The following is a 15982-nucleotide window of genomic DNA, read 5'->3' as shown; positions in this document are numbered from 1 at the left end:
ACATTGTAAACTTAGGAAGTGCAGATAAAATATATGGTGCATTAAAAAATACTTTGACCGGGTGAGCTTTTTTGTAGCTGGTTTGCTTGCTGCTGGTGCCGATGTAAATTTGGGGGAAGTATATCCAGAAATTTATGGAGCTTGGAATCCTGCCTACAAAGCATTGACCTGATTCCACTTTATAACCTAATAACGTTCCCCGGCACTGTTCGTGTAAATTTTAAATATAATTTTATGATGCTAAGAATTAGTGGTGTAATAATGTAAACACAACGTGGACTGTAACTCACCCCTTCCCCTCCCGCGCTGGGAATGCCAAGCTCCTTGTTGCTCCCTTTTCCAGATTATCCTGGGGCTGAGAAGTTGTGCAAGAGTTTAAAAGTGATTCATGGAAGGAACCAGCTTGTCAGCCCTGAACCCCGAAGCCCTCTGTTTGCAGCAGTACAGGGTAGCTGCTAAACAAGCATCTGCTTTTGCTCGGGTGGTGTCTCAGCCCTGACCTCGGGTGACCACGCTGAGGTGTGAGAGGGAGGTTCAGGCAACATATTCCAGGCAGCCCCTGCTGCTTCTCATCTGCCAACTTGCTGTTTTCCTGCTTTTTATCCAAGTGCAATCTGATTCCTCTAAAGTTAATGACAAAAAAAGCCTTTTTATTGTTTGTTTGCCTGTTTTCCCTCTCTTTTTTCTCCTTCCTTCTTTTCCTTTTCTTTCTCTTTCCCTGTTTCATTTTGGTTTTTAATGTTTTGGTTTTTTTTAATCTAGTCTAACTAACAGAGCATCCAGATGCTGTGGTCTAGATATCTTTATAAAGACACAGTCTCTGTCTCTCATATTTTACCCTCTTGGCTTTATTACAGCACAGAGTAGGAGGGTGAGAGAGCCATAGGGGACACAGGGAAAATGGTACACGGCATCTCAGCAGACGAGATGAACACAGGATGTGTTGTATTTACATAATATATGAGTAAATAGCTATGTAAGTATAGTTTCCTGTGGGGTCCCGAAGGGCTTTATTGAGTAAATTATGGTCCCCACTTAGGTGCACTTTGTGATCATGTTCCTTCCGGGCAAGGTAGCTTGGATAAGGCACAAAGATGGTTGCTGAATGAGGGGTATTGAAAAGAAAGTCTTTAAAAAAACCCTGAAGTTGAGGATGAAGAAATGGATTTTGATGGCAGGAGAAAAGGGGAGCTAGATGCTTTGAGATGAGTAGTGGACGAATTGGTGGTGGCGGCTATGTCTGGTCCTGAAAGGAGATGACTCCTACTCTTCTGGGAAAGGAAGGGTGAGAATCCATTGCCAAGAGTTGAGTTTGTTTTGCCAAACATGCCTACAACGCAGTCAGCAAAAGGAGAGCTCTAGTTTCCTTCTGTAGAAAGGGGAGATCTAGCTAATGCTACCAGGGAGCAGTATGAAGGAAAAGTAGGAAAGATTCCCTCACCTGAATGCTCTGGATGACAAGAGATACACAGGGGAAGACAAGTGAACTGGGACACCAATATAAGGTGGAGACTGTTGATAGGTGGATGGGTCATTGCGTTAAACCCTCAGGGACGTTCTACCTGTTACCATGCAGGACACCTATCATTCGAAATAGATGAGACCCATTTTCCTTTGGAAAATGGAAAACACATTGATGAGACTTGAGACCCTGATCCTGGCCATAAATAGAGACAGAGTGTGAAACTGTACAAAATAAGGGTACAAGAAACCCCACACAATATCGCAAGACTGTGAGAGATCCCTACAAGCCTCATCCCTAGGAGAGGATGATAACTCAGTCTCTGGTCAGTCTCCAGCTTTGACTGGAAAATAGCATGGTGAAATCCTCGTGAAATCATAACTATATATGTATGACGCACCATAAAGGAACAAAACTAATTAGTTCAGGGCTAGGACCACACAGCCTGAGAGAGGTTTCATCACCCTCTTTAGCAGAATTCTCATGATGTCTCTCACTGGGGATTCACTCAGGTATTGCTGTGATGAGGGCCAAAACACATATGTGAGAGAAAAGGAGAGAAAGGGTTCTCATATTTCTGAGACTCCATTATTTCTGCAAGCCGTAGCAAAACACATTTGCAGGCATTCTATGAGGAGCTATAAACAAGCAAAATTAAACTACCATTGACCCAATGAGTACAGCCCATTTCATGTGGTGTTTTCACTGCAAAAGCTCTCTGACTTGATAACTGGCAAAATTTGGTGATTTGAGGCGTGCGTCGCTGCTGATACGAGTAATTGGCAAAGGTGGAGGATATTATTTTAAAGAGCCTGACTCATTTGAAAGCATTTAATGAGCAGAATGAAGCTACACACACAAAATTAATCAACAAGAGTCCGCTTTTAAATGTGTTGCCCTAGTACAGATTAAACTGGATTTTAGCTCCTCTGGAATCTGAACCAGCTCCCATTAGAATGAGGAGAAAGGCTTAATTTATTATATACCAAAGACAAAAGGGATTGGATTGTGCTCTTCCTTGGTACAGTTGTTGTCAGTGGATGTTTTTATCTCCCTACATCATGTGAAAACTGTGGTCTTCCAACCTAGGTGATGTCCGTTGCAGAAGAAGGGTGAAGAGAAACTACATCTGCTAGAAAATGCCCAAGATAACTCTTTTTTAATGACACTTCTGTTTGGGTCCTGCTGCAGGATCTGCTCTGAGCAGGTTGATGTTTTACCCTCAAAAATATAAACCTGACCAGGGACCCAAAGCTGACTGGGTAGGGCTTGACACAGGCTGCAAAACGAGTACTATGTTTGAATTCAAACCCAGAACCTAGTCCAAGCTCCGAGGTTTTATGCAGTGCATCACCCAATGAAATTGCCTTTCGCCCCCCCCCCCCGCCCCCGTTTCAATTAGAAAGAACATTAGGTCAATCAGATAATGCCACATTGGGAGGATTTCCTCTTTATGGCGCTTGCCTCTTCAATTATCTATAATGAACTTCCTCACAGCACTGCAAAGCTTTTTATATGCAAACGAATCCTGTTTTGGGGCTGCCGCAATCACTGCTTGTTAATGAACTTGAAACAAGTGTTATCGGAAAGGTTACAGCACCAGTGGTGGTGGTGGGACGGGATAAAGCTAGACAAGAAAGACCAGCCTGCAGAGCTGGGATTGGCCTGCAGGTAACATAGTGGACTATCTCCAACCCCCATCCTCCAGCCCCCTTCAGAGGCTTTTCTGTTTGACAGACATCAAGCAAAATGCCCACTCTTGGGAGATGGCTGCTCAGCAGCAGATAGGGCTTTCCCATCCTCCTGTCCCACTGATTCACTCTGCCAATGCATCTCTCTCAACTCCTATTGCTGGGGAGAAAAAAAATGAAGATGATTTTGCCAAGGTCTTTTCTTATACCAGGAGAGAGAGTGAGGGAGCTGATTCAGAGGCCTCAGGACATGCTGGGCAGGTGAAGGGGATGATTCAGGGGGTGCTGAAGCCATGCAGTCCCAAAAGGTATTTACACATGGTATCTGCTGGTGTGATCAGAACTGGAAACTCTCACTACTGTTTTAATATAGCCAGGGGCACCTCCTTCCCCTGCGCTCTGGGTTTTTATAGGTCTAAGTCACCCAGGGTTCGATTATCCCTCACTTTCTCATGCTGAGTAGCTACTTAACCCCACAGCTAGCCTTGACGCTGGTGTGCCTTGGTAGGGTGGGATCATCGGACTCAAGGTTGGAAAGTCTTTCCAGACTTTTGTCAAGACAAAGACTTCTATGACACTTTAACCATTGTGTTTCAGCATTAATAGTTCCCTGGGGACATTTCCTCATGGGACAGGACAACAACAAGAGCAGAGAGTGTTGGCCTCAAGCACTCCTGGGGGTCAGACACAGCCTCTTTCCACACTGACTGTGTCTTGTGCATGATGAGGTATAAGGCATCTTCCACTCCTGATATACTCGGCTTCCTGGAGCCTCCTCACACGTCTCTGCTTGTTGAAGTGCTGCCCACCACCAGGATGCCCAAGACAGCAGAGAGTCACAGTCGTAAAACTCATCACTGCAATTTAGTAGCACATGGGCTTGCCTCCTCCAATCCTTATACCATCCAGCCAGGTTATCATGGTGGCCTATTAAGCCTCAGTTTTTTGGTAACACTTATTAAGTTAGACCTTGTGCCAGATTAGACACCCAAAACAGCCACCAGACCCAAGATGGTTTGCCTCCATCCAGCTTCAGTGACTGTGTGCTTGGCTGTCCTGGTTCTGGTGTTAGCCTGGGCAAAACCATTGAAGTCCATCAGCAGCTGTCGAGTACTTACACCATTGGCATCACCCTATCAGTGCAGATGAGAAATCAGGTTGCTCCAAAGGGCTCTTCAGCCTGGGATCCCCACTAGGACAGACAGACCTTGGGGACTGAGGAAGGCTTCTGAACTTCACTGCAGTGATGGGCTGGGTGGTTACTGGATTTTCTTCCTGCCCCTGGCGATAGATCAGCTCACACCCGCAGTCTGATGATTGATGGCTCCTGTAATTCTATTCCTGGTTGGTGTAACTGCAGATGTTAAACGTCTAATCCATTTCTTTATCTTCCTAAGCTATTTGCTTCAGTAAGATGCTTCCACCATCTGCTCTAACAAACTCCCAGGCTTTCGTAAGCCATAAATTACACTTTTGAGACTTTCAGTCCCTCTCCCTACTTTCCAGCCGTGGATCGGTCATCTTCCTCCTGCCATCCATTGCCCACACCTAAGATTAAGCTTGCATCTCTTTATGTAAGTCGTCTGACTGTGCTCGCACTAACTGGACCTGACTCTAACATTGGGCAGGAAAGGCTGTGATGGTGTTTCTCTCCATACTGGGCAGGGTGGCTGCATCATCTTGATACCATGGTGCTCTGCAGAGGGCAGGCAGTGTGCCAAACACAGTGCAGAGAAGAAAAAGTGGCGACGGGCTTTCTCTTGGCATCTAGGAGTTGAAAAGTCTTAAAAGAGGGGACAGCCAGGCACTCACAAGTGATCAAGACAGCGTGGTCTGTGCATATGACATGCTTGTGTTTTGTAGCCTGTTGTAGTGTTTTTTTAAAGGATCCCATTTTGTATCAAACTGCCTTGGATTAGCCAGGCGAACGCTGCAGTAATTTCCTAAAGAGTTGATAGCTTCCTAGAATACATGAATTTGACAGCTTGCAGTTGTCTGATTGTACTATGAAGAAGCAGTGCGTTGCTACTCTAACTAAAGCTGTGCAAATTAATGTGACTTTGAATGAAGTCTTCTGCATCGCAGCTTTGGGTGCCGAGACTCTACCTGCGTGAGGGACCCACCAAGAGGCATTGGATTAGCAACATCCACTTAGCATTGCTTCTTTTGTGAAATAACAGCAAGCCTTTCCAAGGGATCTCCACACACTGTGTAACAGTTGTTTCTTGGGAGCTGGATTCATCTGTAATAAATATTCTGTCCCCTTCTAAGCCAAAGAAAACTCTCTTTGTAACAGCCCAGACTCTGTAGTTTACAAGATGTCTTGCTGGAGCTAGCTGGAGCTGTGCCTTTTGTACAACGGTGCATTGGCTGTTGGGGAGGCAAGGAATTATTCTCAGTTTTTTGCTTTGTTCACTTCTCATGTCATGGCATTGAGACTAGGATAAGTCCCTGGATGGGACATGATTGCTTTCCCAGCACCTGATTAACAGAGCAGGTATTAAAAATCACCAGAGGTAACTTCCTTGGGTCCTGAAGGTTGAGACTCTGTAGCACGAGCAAGGGAGATAGGAAAGGATGGACTGTAAAAGAAATCCTTCCTCCTCTTTATCTGAGCCTTCCCAGTAATGCTCCTTGAATACACTTGTAATAGGCTGAGGCCCAGGGAGATGCAAAGGCTTTCTAATTGCTTGAAGCGAAGCGTGAAGTGAGAACGTTGAGAAGCATCAGAGGACCCCACCTGAGGCTGGGAAACCCATGTGCTGACTTGGCGTGTTGTTTTCTCTCACCCTAGGACTGTCCCCAGCTGCTGCAGGCAGAGAAGATCCTGGTGCCCGTGGAAGTCATCAAGCCAATCACGCTGAAGGCCAAGAACCTGCCCCAGCCACAGTCGGGCCAGCGAGGCTACGAGTGCATCTTGAACATCCAGGGCAATGAGCAGCGGGTGCCTGCGTTGAGGTTCAACAGCTCCAGCGTGCAGTGCCAGAACACTTCGGTGAGCAAGTCCTGCGTGCTTGGGAGAGGTGCAGGGGCCAAGGAGGACCATGAGTGTCTACAGCACTGTCCCAGTGGGATCTGGTGTTGTGTTGCAAGCCTTTTTACCTTATTGCGTACCTGATTCCAGCCATAATCAAGGAAAGGCTGGTTGTTAACTTGCAAACTGCCCTTTTTGCTCTTTAGGATGGCTGGTGTCACCCCACAGGAGTTGCTCCTGCCCTTGGATCCCAGCATTTGGCCATGCTGGAGCACCTTAGTCATGACCCATGGGCATTACTTGCAGCTTAACCTGCCCCATATCCTCACAGGGCCACATCCTTGTATGTATTCAGAAGGGTTTCAAAGGGACAGGTGTTCACATCGACACTGAGAATTAAGGTTATTATGTGGGGTTTTGGTGATGGGACATATAAAACCCCATATAAACAGTCTGACAGACACCAGCATGTAACGGGTCCAAAGAAGGGCGAGATGCCGAAGGTTTGAGTCCAGCCTTCCTCCAGTCATTGACTCACTGCGTGACCTTTGGTTAGTCCCTTTGCCTCTGCCCACCTCTGCTTCCTCATCTGCAGTGCAGGACCAGTAACCCTACTCCCAGGGGTCCTGTGTGAGTCACGGTGGTGTTGTCACCGCAGCAAAGACAGCCATGGGGGCAAACACTGGCATCTGCCAGGAGCTGTGCATATGTGCAATGGTGGTCTCTGCTTCTCCGGAGGCTTCTCCATGAGATTCATGTCTCCCAGACATGCATTTGAGTCATTCTCATTGCTGCCACTACGAGATGATTTATTAGTCAAAGAGCTAATTACAGGCTTTAGCCACTTCACTGCAGCTCCGCCACTCCATGCCGGGCAGCGCTTGTTAAAATCCGTCACAACATATTCTGCTGCATTAGGCAGCGTGCTGAAGATTATAGGCAGTTCACACATTTTACGATTTGTCGCAAACAAGCAGCTTCCCAATGACACTCTCGTATTTTGTTCCTTTGTTCCCCTCCCTCCCCCTGATTTTCATTACTGGTTAGTGGCCCGTGAGCATCCAGGTCTGAGGTTTCAAATAAGAAAGCATTGCACTTTAAAAAAAAAAAAAAATTATTTTACAATAGTGAAAGCCTGCAGCTAAAGGGTATTATATGGACCTGGGCAGATTTTATATATGTGTCCAAAAAGTCTTAGCAGGGAAGACAACAGCCACCCTTTGGAGTCATGAATTTTCTGACACATAGGCATCAGCATGAGGTATCTCGGGATGATTTTAAGCACAGTTAGGCTGAGTGGGGGACTGACTGCCTCAGCAGTCCTGGAGAATCTCTCTCAGCATCCGAGTTTGTGGTATCCAATAAATGAGCCTGGTTTTCAGAGGTAATGATGTCTGTTCCCATACTGCATGCTCCAAGAAGTTGCCAATGTCTAGGATAGAAGCGGGCTTCGATGAACGCCCAGAAGCATTTGCTCATGGGATGCCTGAGTGCTGCGACAGCACCATGTTGATTTTAATGCTTGTTTTGATGCCAGAACACTCAAGGCTACGCCTGAGCTGTGCAGGGTGGCAGGGATGGGTCTCGGATTAATGCCAAGGCACTCCATGACCTTGCTGCTGTGCGGTGTCTGTAGGATGCCTGTCCTGTGTTTGGTGGTGGCTAAGGTGGACCTCTCTCTCCTCCAGGGAGTGAGGCTTATTTTGGAATAGACTCAACTCTTTTCTATCCTGTTTTCTGCCTCCTCTCTCCCTCTCCTTCTCTTTCCTTCTCTTTCCTTCTCTTTCCTTCCCTTTTCTTCTCTTTCATTCTCTTTTCTTCTCCTCTCTTTCCTTCTCTTTTCTTCCCTTTTCTTCCCTTTTCTTTTGAAGGCACTTTGACTCTCTGATTTGAGTTATTATTTTTTTCCTGCGAAATGTTATTTCATTGTTGCTCTGAATTTGCCAGACACTGAGAGACAGAATTGTGGAAGGGAGAGCCAGACAAAAGAAAGAAACATTCACACAGATACAAAAAGGGAACAGAGAAGCCCTGGCTCTGTTTGAGCAGGTGGCAGAGGACACAGACAATGGGGAAGGAGTGCTGTAGATATGTCTCCATCATGATTATTTCCTTCCCTGCCAGAATTAGCATTCAGTCTGAAGGCACTGTGATACAATGAGCCCCTGCTCCAAGGGTCACCTGGCTTTAGAAACAGCCGGGTGAGCTTGTTTGCAAATTGAATCAGCCCCCTTCGACAGAGCTTTTTACTCAGCAGAGTTGCTGGATGAGACACTGAATGTAGCACCTGCATTGCAGGCTTGGAGGAGGTCCAAAGGAGGGTGGGAGGATGTGTTGTGATGGTGTGTCCCTGAAGGGATGCTATCCTGCCAGCAGATCTTTCTGTTGGTGATGCATGCTAGACTAAGCAATCATTCTTGGCTTGTTTTCCTTCATAAGCCTCAAGATCTACCCCCTCCCGTCATATGCTAGGCACCAGTGAGCTCAAATTCAGCTCTTGTCGAGTAATTTCTGCAAAATGCAGGAGTTTTTCTCCTTTCACACAGGGTAGGATCAGGAAAAAGCTTTAACTCTTGCTCTCCGCTGCCTGGTCCCTCAGGGTTTATACCAGGATAGCTGAGATCAGAACCGTCTTACGCAGGCACTTTTCTAAGTGGTTCCAACTTCAGTTAAGAGATGTTATAAGGACACCCAGGTGGGACCAGCCTATCTGACGGTCTGTCAGTAGTGTCATATCCAGCACTGATGGTGCCTAGGTGCTCGGTCCAGTCAATAGCCAGCTCTGTCTCTCCCCCCTGTCTTTCCTGGAGATATTTCATTTGATAACAGCAATAAGTCACTGCAGGCAGCACGCTTCGGGACAATTATTGTTCTTGTCAAGTGGTTTGAGACTTGCAGCTCAGGGCTTTGTCCTCTATCACACCACCCAAGGCACGCAATTATCACTCGGAGAGACCCTGCCTGCCATTCCTTATTGCACTTATGATAGCTCTGCCGACAGTCTGGACACAGAGTGATGGGAGGAAATGAAAAGGAGGAAAGCTAAGGAGGCATATAAATAAGTAAGTAAAAACATCAGCAGAAATGGCTGAAATTGCTAGATCTATTAAGGCGGAGAGCAGTCTCCCCAGTGGGAAGCAGTGGGATCCCCAGCACTTGCAGTCAGCCCGATATTAGCAGCCTTCGGCATGAGGAATAGGGAGGAGGGTGAGAGATGACCCACCTGCCCGTGCCATGACTACTTCAATGACTAAACCCACGTTCTTGCTTGGTGTGAGCCTGCCCATTGCCTGGCCTTGGCATACACAGGCCGCACACACTGATTTCTAGCAGCAAAATCCCTGCTGATAATTTGCCTCGAGTCCTTCACAGGTCTGTGTGTCGGGAGACCCGAGATGGTACAGCTGAAAGGGCTGTGTAACACAGGGATAGGAAAAGCAAATATGTTTTATTTGTCACATCATTGCACTCGAGCAAAAGATCTCAGAGGCATTTGACTCTGTGATGTGGCTCACACAGTGGAGGACGTGATAAAAAAACCCAGAGCTGGGAAAAAATGAGGAGCTATTCACAGAAATCATGGGGAAACGCACTTATGGGTGGCCAAAGGAAGACGAGCACGGGGCTGTGAGTTGTACATACACTTCCCTATTATTACGGTTCATTATTATTATTTACCTACATTCAAATGCCACAGAGAAACCCCAAATCATGATGTGGACTCTATTGTCCCGGGTGATAGCCAGACATAAAAATTCAGTCCCAGATCTGGGAAGCGAAAAGTCCAAGAAGATGGGATGACTGTGGGCAAGAAATTTTCTGCCTAAAGTTTATGGCTGGAAAATTGATGCAAAGAGGGATTGAACGATTTGCATAGGATCACACAAGGAGTTGGTGGCAGAACCAGATACAGGAATCCATCCCCAGACCCAAGCTCTAATCACATGATTGGGTTTTGTGCTGTCAGGGAAAACAGGCTAGCACTAAAATGCTAGTAAAAGGATGCTTGCTTGCAGATGTTTCCCCACTATTGGACATGCTCAAGGTACAAGGGGGAAACATCATGTAACTGCTCTTGGTTTATTGTCCTACATGTGCCCAAACCAAACTACCAAAGGGCTTTACCCAGGCTACCAGCATCTCAAAATGTCAAGCACGGCTATGGATTTGCACAAACTGCATGGCTCAGAGGTCTGTAAAGTTGAGTTCCTCTAATACAGAGCGCCTGCAGTAATGGGAGGCCCAGAGCAGCCAGGAATTTGAGATTTCTGATATGCAAAGTATCTTTCCATGATGTTTGCATACCTGTGATTTTGCAGCCATCCTCTTGGCCTGAGGATAGTGGACTTCCAGTAGAGAGTCGGTGTGTTTCTAGTAACTTGTGTACAATATGTTAAACCACTAACAACACGGCAAAATAGCCAAGCGATGTGATGGGCTCAGTCCATGTCGCTGGAGTATCTCTGCTAGTGAAGAGTTTAAGAGACAAAGAACTGGTACTTGGGAGTTCAAAACATACTGCGTGGTTCATGTGAATTACAACAGCTCCTTCTAGCAGCTTTTGGGCATTTCCTGATGAGAGACAGTCTGCTTTTCTGGAAGGGCAGCCTCTCTTTCTCAGTTTGGGCCTCTAAATTGCCCATAATTTTCTGCTTTGATTTGATTTGCATGGCGGGAATCCGGATTTGGCAGACTTAGGGACCAGATTTACCTCTTTTCAGCAGTTTTGCCTGGGCTGGAGAAAGTTGCGCAAAGCAGTGCATACATACAAACCCTGATGGTTTGAATGCTCTTAGCAGGAGTATCCGGGAAGCTCTGCTGTTAGTCCTGGAGATCGATACACCATCCCTTTTTTCTTCTCTGAAACATATTTCCATCTTATTGTTACAGCCGAGCGATTCCTTTTCAAAGACTCCTATTGAGTTCAGTGGGCTTTGAACAGGGGTCACAATGAGTTAGCAGCTCCTGTGGTCTGAAGAGGACGGAGCATTTACTTGCTGCTACTTTGCAAATTGTTCTGTTTCGCTGCAGTGCGGCCCACGAGCTGTCTGAGCTCTCCGGGCACGGAGAGCATCCTCATTCCAGCCCCCAGCTGGCTTCATCCTTGGAGCTCTTCCACGGGGATCCTGTTGTTTATTCCCTCGCATCCCTTTCCGGTTCTGGATCAAGTCTGCTGAGTTAACAAGTCTAATATGTGTTTGCCCCCGGGGCCGCAGACAGATAAGATCTGAAATCCCAGCTGGGCTCCTGCTGCTGGCGCTTGGATCCTCGGTGGGATGAAAGGCTCTGGGGGACTCCAGCTGCCTGTCCCTTGGCAGCCCTGTCTAGGCTCTGCTAACAGCTAAATCCCAACACACACACAGGCACACAGTATCGCTTTCTCAGGCACCTACAGACTCAACTTATGACTTAAGGCTGACCAGTGGTTCTTTATATATATATGTATCCTTTGTCCCATTCCGAATCAACATTTGCGAAGTGCTGTGCAAAAAAAAAAAAAGCATTTTCAAAGCCCCTGAGTGGCAGAAGATTAATTATTCCTTACTTTTCAGACTCTCCTTCCCACTCCTGTCTCCCCATCCTTGCTCCTAGCTCCAAAAAACTGTGAAAAGTCAGTGTTGTGAGTCCAAGCGGCTCTGCATCACCTTGCATCTTGCTGGCAGTGACACCGAGAAGTGTCATAAAAATGCTAATACCGAATGAGACTGGCGGGTACAGCCCAATTGCAAAGGGCTCTGCCAACCTGCGGCTGCTCTTTACTTCCATGGTAACCACAAAGCTTATACCCATAAATACCCTACAACTAGATCGTAATCACAGGGTCTTACAGATTAGTGGCTAATTGTGTTTATTTTGTCCAAAGAGAAATTACTGTGCAACTAGCACTCACTCTGCTGTAATGGACAGAAATCACCATATACGATTTACTCCGCAATTATACGGCAATTAACGGATACAGGAAACCCTACCTCTACAGGCTCAAAGCTTCAGCATCTCTGTGGAAAACCACACTGAGACTTTAAGTGATGGAGAAACTCTTTCATGGTCTCTAAGACATACCCAACCAAACCAGACAGCTTATTCAATTGCATTTAATCTTGCAGAAATCACCTTTTCCTTTAAAAGTGGGAGTTCGTCCCACTATAGATCCCAGTGCAGTGGGAGATTCCCGATCTCAGGAGGGCAAATCCTTATGTGTGCTGTGGTCAGTAATAGCAGCAGACATGAAACGTCTCTCTCCTTCTTGCCTTGTTCCCGTTCCGTCCTTTAAGCCACCATCTCCTCTCCCATTACGAGGCTTTTTTGCCTTTTGATGAAGTGTTGGATGGGAGCTGTTGGTGGAGGTGGGCACCTGGGCTGGCAACTGGGTGAACCCTGTGTGAACTGGCTTATGATAAACCAAAATCTAGCTGAAAAAATACACTAAGCACCATGTGTCTGAGAGCTCTCTGCGTGGAGAGGGCCTCCAGAGATCAGCTTCCATTTCCCTTGTTAAGGCCAGATCTGCATACCTTGACTGTGCCTGACAAGTGTTTGTTTAAGTCTCTCCAACTCTCTCAGAAGATTTCTGTGGCTTTCTTAATACATATTTTCTGGAAACTGGATACCCCCTACTCCAGCTGAAGCCTTTCTCGTTCTGAGTAGGGAAAAATAATTGCCTCCTGGGGTTTATGTATGTAACAAACTCTAGTACATCCCCCAAATGAGATTTGCTTTATTTTTTGGCAGCAATATGGCATTGTTGATTCACAATCTGTTTGCGATCTTCAGTAGTCCCCAGACCCCTTCCTGCAGCGCTGGCCAGTCACTCCAATTTCGTATTTGTTTGCATTGATTCCTCCTACTGAAGAATACTCGGTACTTGCCTGTATTGAATTTCACGTTGTTTATTTTGGCCTGGTTCTTCAATTTATCAAGTTTGTTTTGAATACTTAACCCTGCTTTCGGATGTTCTTGCACCCTTTCCCAGATCAAAGTAATTCGCGAAATCTGTAGTCTATCATCCAAGTCAGTAGTGAAAATACTGAATAATGCCAGACCCAGGACAATACTCCATTTGAAACACCATCCTAGCATGACATTGAATTATTTAACTTCTTTTTTTTTTGGCAGCTTTTGCATGTATCTTATGGTGGCTTCTTTTAGATCATATTTCCCTAGTTTGTTTATGGGAATCTCCTGTAGGACAGTAGCAAAAACTCTACTGAAATCAAGATAAATCACATCTGCTGCCTCCCCTTTATCCACAAAGCCATTAAGCCTGTCAAAAAAGGAAATTAGATTGGGTTGACACAATTTGTTCTTGACAAATCTATGCTGGCTGATTTTTATCACCTTATCATCTTGCAGGTGCTTATAAATTGATTGTTTAATAATTTGATGTACTTTCTTTCTGGGAAGCCAAGTTAGGATGACAGGTCTATAATTACACAGAACCTCCATTTTCCCCCTTTTTAAGATGTTTCCATGATATGCCTGTTCCCTGCTTTCTGAGACCGCAGTCAGCTTCCAAGAGTTCTTCAAAATATCAATATAAATAAATCACCTTACATATATGCTCAGCGTCTATGGAGTACACAGCAGAGACATATTTGGATGGTAGACCCATAATGCATAATGTACACCTTAAAGGTGAACCCAGGAGTTGGCAAAATATTATTCAGAGCTGTGTTCAACACCTAGAAGGTAGATTTCCAAGATAAGTCCCATCACATGCAACTATGCTTAAATCACAGAATATTTACCTAATGGCTAAGGAGGCTATTGAAAGGGGCACGGCTTGCTCCATTGAGAATCACAACTTTGAGAGCATCCCGTTGCTTTCTGGCAGGTAATGGCTGGTGGGGAGGTAGATGACAGCTCCCTTTCTCTTGTTGACGACTTGCAGCACCACCTCTTGCCTTGTCCCATCCCAACCCCTCCCCACCTCTGGGCACCATCTAAATCTGAGTTTGGGTTTTCTATTTTCGCTCTCCCACTTCTAGTATTCGTATGAAGGGATGGAGATTAACAGCCTGCCGGTGGAGCTGACGGTCGTGTGGAACGGGAATTTCAACATTGACAACCCAGCACAGAACAAAGGTAAAGAGTTATTTCAACTTGTCCTTGGAAGCGGTAACCTTAGCAACGGGCCACGTCGCTCCCTACGCTTAACAAAGCCGCCACCATCTCCCTGTGCTGTCTGGTGCTGTTCTCTGCACTCTGCAAATTACCAATTTTTTTGTGTGCTTTGTGTTTCCCCCCCACACACGTCTCTCTTTGCACCTGAGAAGTACGACTCTCCCTCCCACTTGTGTTGCTTTCCCTTTTCCTTCATCATCTTTGCCTCCCACTTCTCCCCACATGTTTGTGTCTTGTTTTTATGCCCTTCCCTCTCCAGCTTTGTCCCCCTTTTTATTTCTCCTGCAGTGATGCTCTTCAAGTTAACATGCCAGGAGATCGGGCGCGCTCTGCTCAGAGGCAATGTAGTAATCAACAGGGGAAGGGAGAGGTGGAGGAGAAAGGCTGCAGCTTGCCAGTGCGAAAAGTCTGAACAAAATAAAATGATAATAGCAAAGGACTGAAAACCACCTCCTGCCCAGAGCCTGGCTCTGTTTAACTACCACCCATGGCACAGGATTGATGTGCCCCTCACAGAGGGATTTTGCACGTCCAGCCGCAACCCTGAGGCAGGCATTTTTGCTGGAGATGGACGGTCCATTCACATCATCTTCTTCCTTCTTGTTCATTACCCTCAGCCACCCTGAGGCCTTTCCCTCAGGCGGCCTCTCCTCTTGGCTGCTCTGCATTTACAGCTCAGACCTGCAGACTCTCTCCTTCTCACAACACCACCTCTCAGAAGTTTCTCCCTCCCTTGCTTTACCTTCTTGGACACTTTCCACATCTTCTCCCACTCCATCTCTGCCATGCTCCTCTCACACCATTTCACACCCACCCTCACGCTGAGGGATGGTGGGTGAAGTTTCCACCAACACCACAATGAATCTGGAGACCAATACAGAAGGCAACTCTTGTCCACATGACATGAACCCTTCTTGTCCTTCTCTCCCTGTACCCACCTCTGTCATGTTTTTCTACGCTGACTTGAGTAGCCAGTGGGTTTTAATACGTAATCTGAATGCAAAAGGTCCTGCACTGTCCTCCCCAAAACTGTGTCTTGGAGGTTAAAACAGGCTGGAGACCCTCATCTGTCCTTGGCATCCAGCAGCATGGCACAGCCCATCTTCACACTGCCAACCTCTCTCCACGCTGAAGCTGTCTGCCCTCTTTCCTGCTTTCCAAGCTGTGCCAAGGCATTGCCAGGACAGCGCTAATCTTCATGGGCCCAACCAGTGCCGTGAACAGTGCTAGTCTTTAACTGTGAGTTGTAGGTCTGGGTTTGGGCCCAGGTCCTGCTTAGTTTTCTGCTACCATTATAGCCCAAGCGTTCCTGGTGCAACATGGTCCACACCAAGAGTGTGAACCCTTTTTTGGGCGGTACTGAGTTGTCCTAGGTGATGTAGGAGCAAAATCAATCTCATAATCATGATGATTGTGTCTTTAGGCATGTCTGTGCTGGGAACATAAACCAGACCAGGGGATGAACTCAAGAAACATCTGTGGTGCTTAGTCTTTAGCACAGTTTCTTACAAGTTCTTGGTTTATTCAAACGCCGAAGGATATAAGTAATGACTAGGAAAAAACTGGGAAGTGTCACTGGCTGGTGGCTATCCCAAATGAGTAGTTTGGATGATATCATCATGTTTTGGGTCAGAAGGAGAGCTTGGGCATGTGCATGTGGATATACCGCATGGAGGCATACCACATGGCTTTCAAAGACACAGAAAGCTTTATTTACTAGCATAAATGTAGTGG

General features: G+C 46.3%; 1 protein-coding gene across 2 annotated transcripts in view; it reads left to right on the top strand.

Annotated features, from left to right (window-relative positions):
- PLXNA4 (plexin A4) overlaps positions 1-15982 on the top strand; it is a 477218-nt gene that overhangs the window by 376333 nt on the left and 84903 nt on the right. For both annotated transcript variants that reach the window (XM_063323702.1, XM_063323701.1), the window contains exons 10-11: positions 5948-6148; positions 14113-14209. In XM_063323702.1, the coding sequence (XP_063179772.1) occupies positions 5948-6148; positions 14113-14209 (298 nt within the window). The remainder of the gene's footprint in view (positions 1-5947; positions 6149-14112; positions 14210-15982) is intronic.

Source organism: Chroicocephalus ridibundus, chromosome 1, assembly GCF_963924245.1.
Source record: "Chroicocephalus ridibundus chromosome 1, bChrRid1.1, whole genome shotgun sequence".
Classification (NCBI taxonomy): domain Eukaryota; kingdom Metazoa; phylum Chordata; class Aves; order Charadriiformes; family Laridae; genus Chroicocephalus; species Chroicocephalus ridibundus.
The sequence above is the reverse complement of the archived record's forward strand: the minus strand, read 5'-3'. Positions and strand labels throughout refer to the sequence as shown.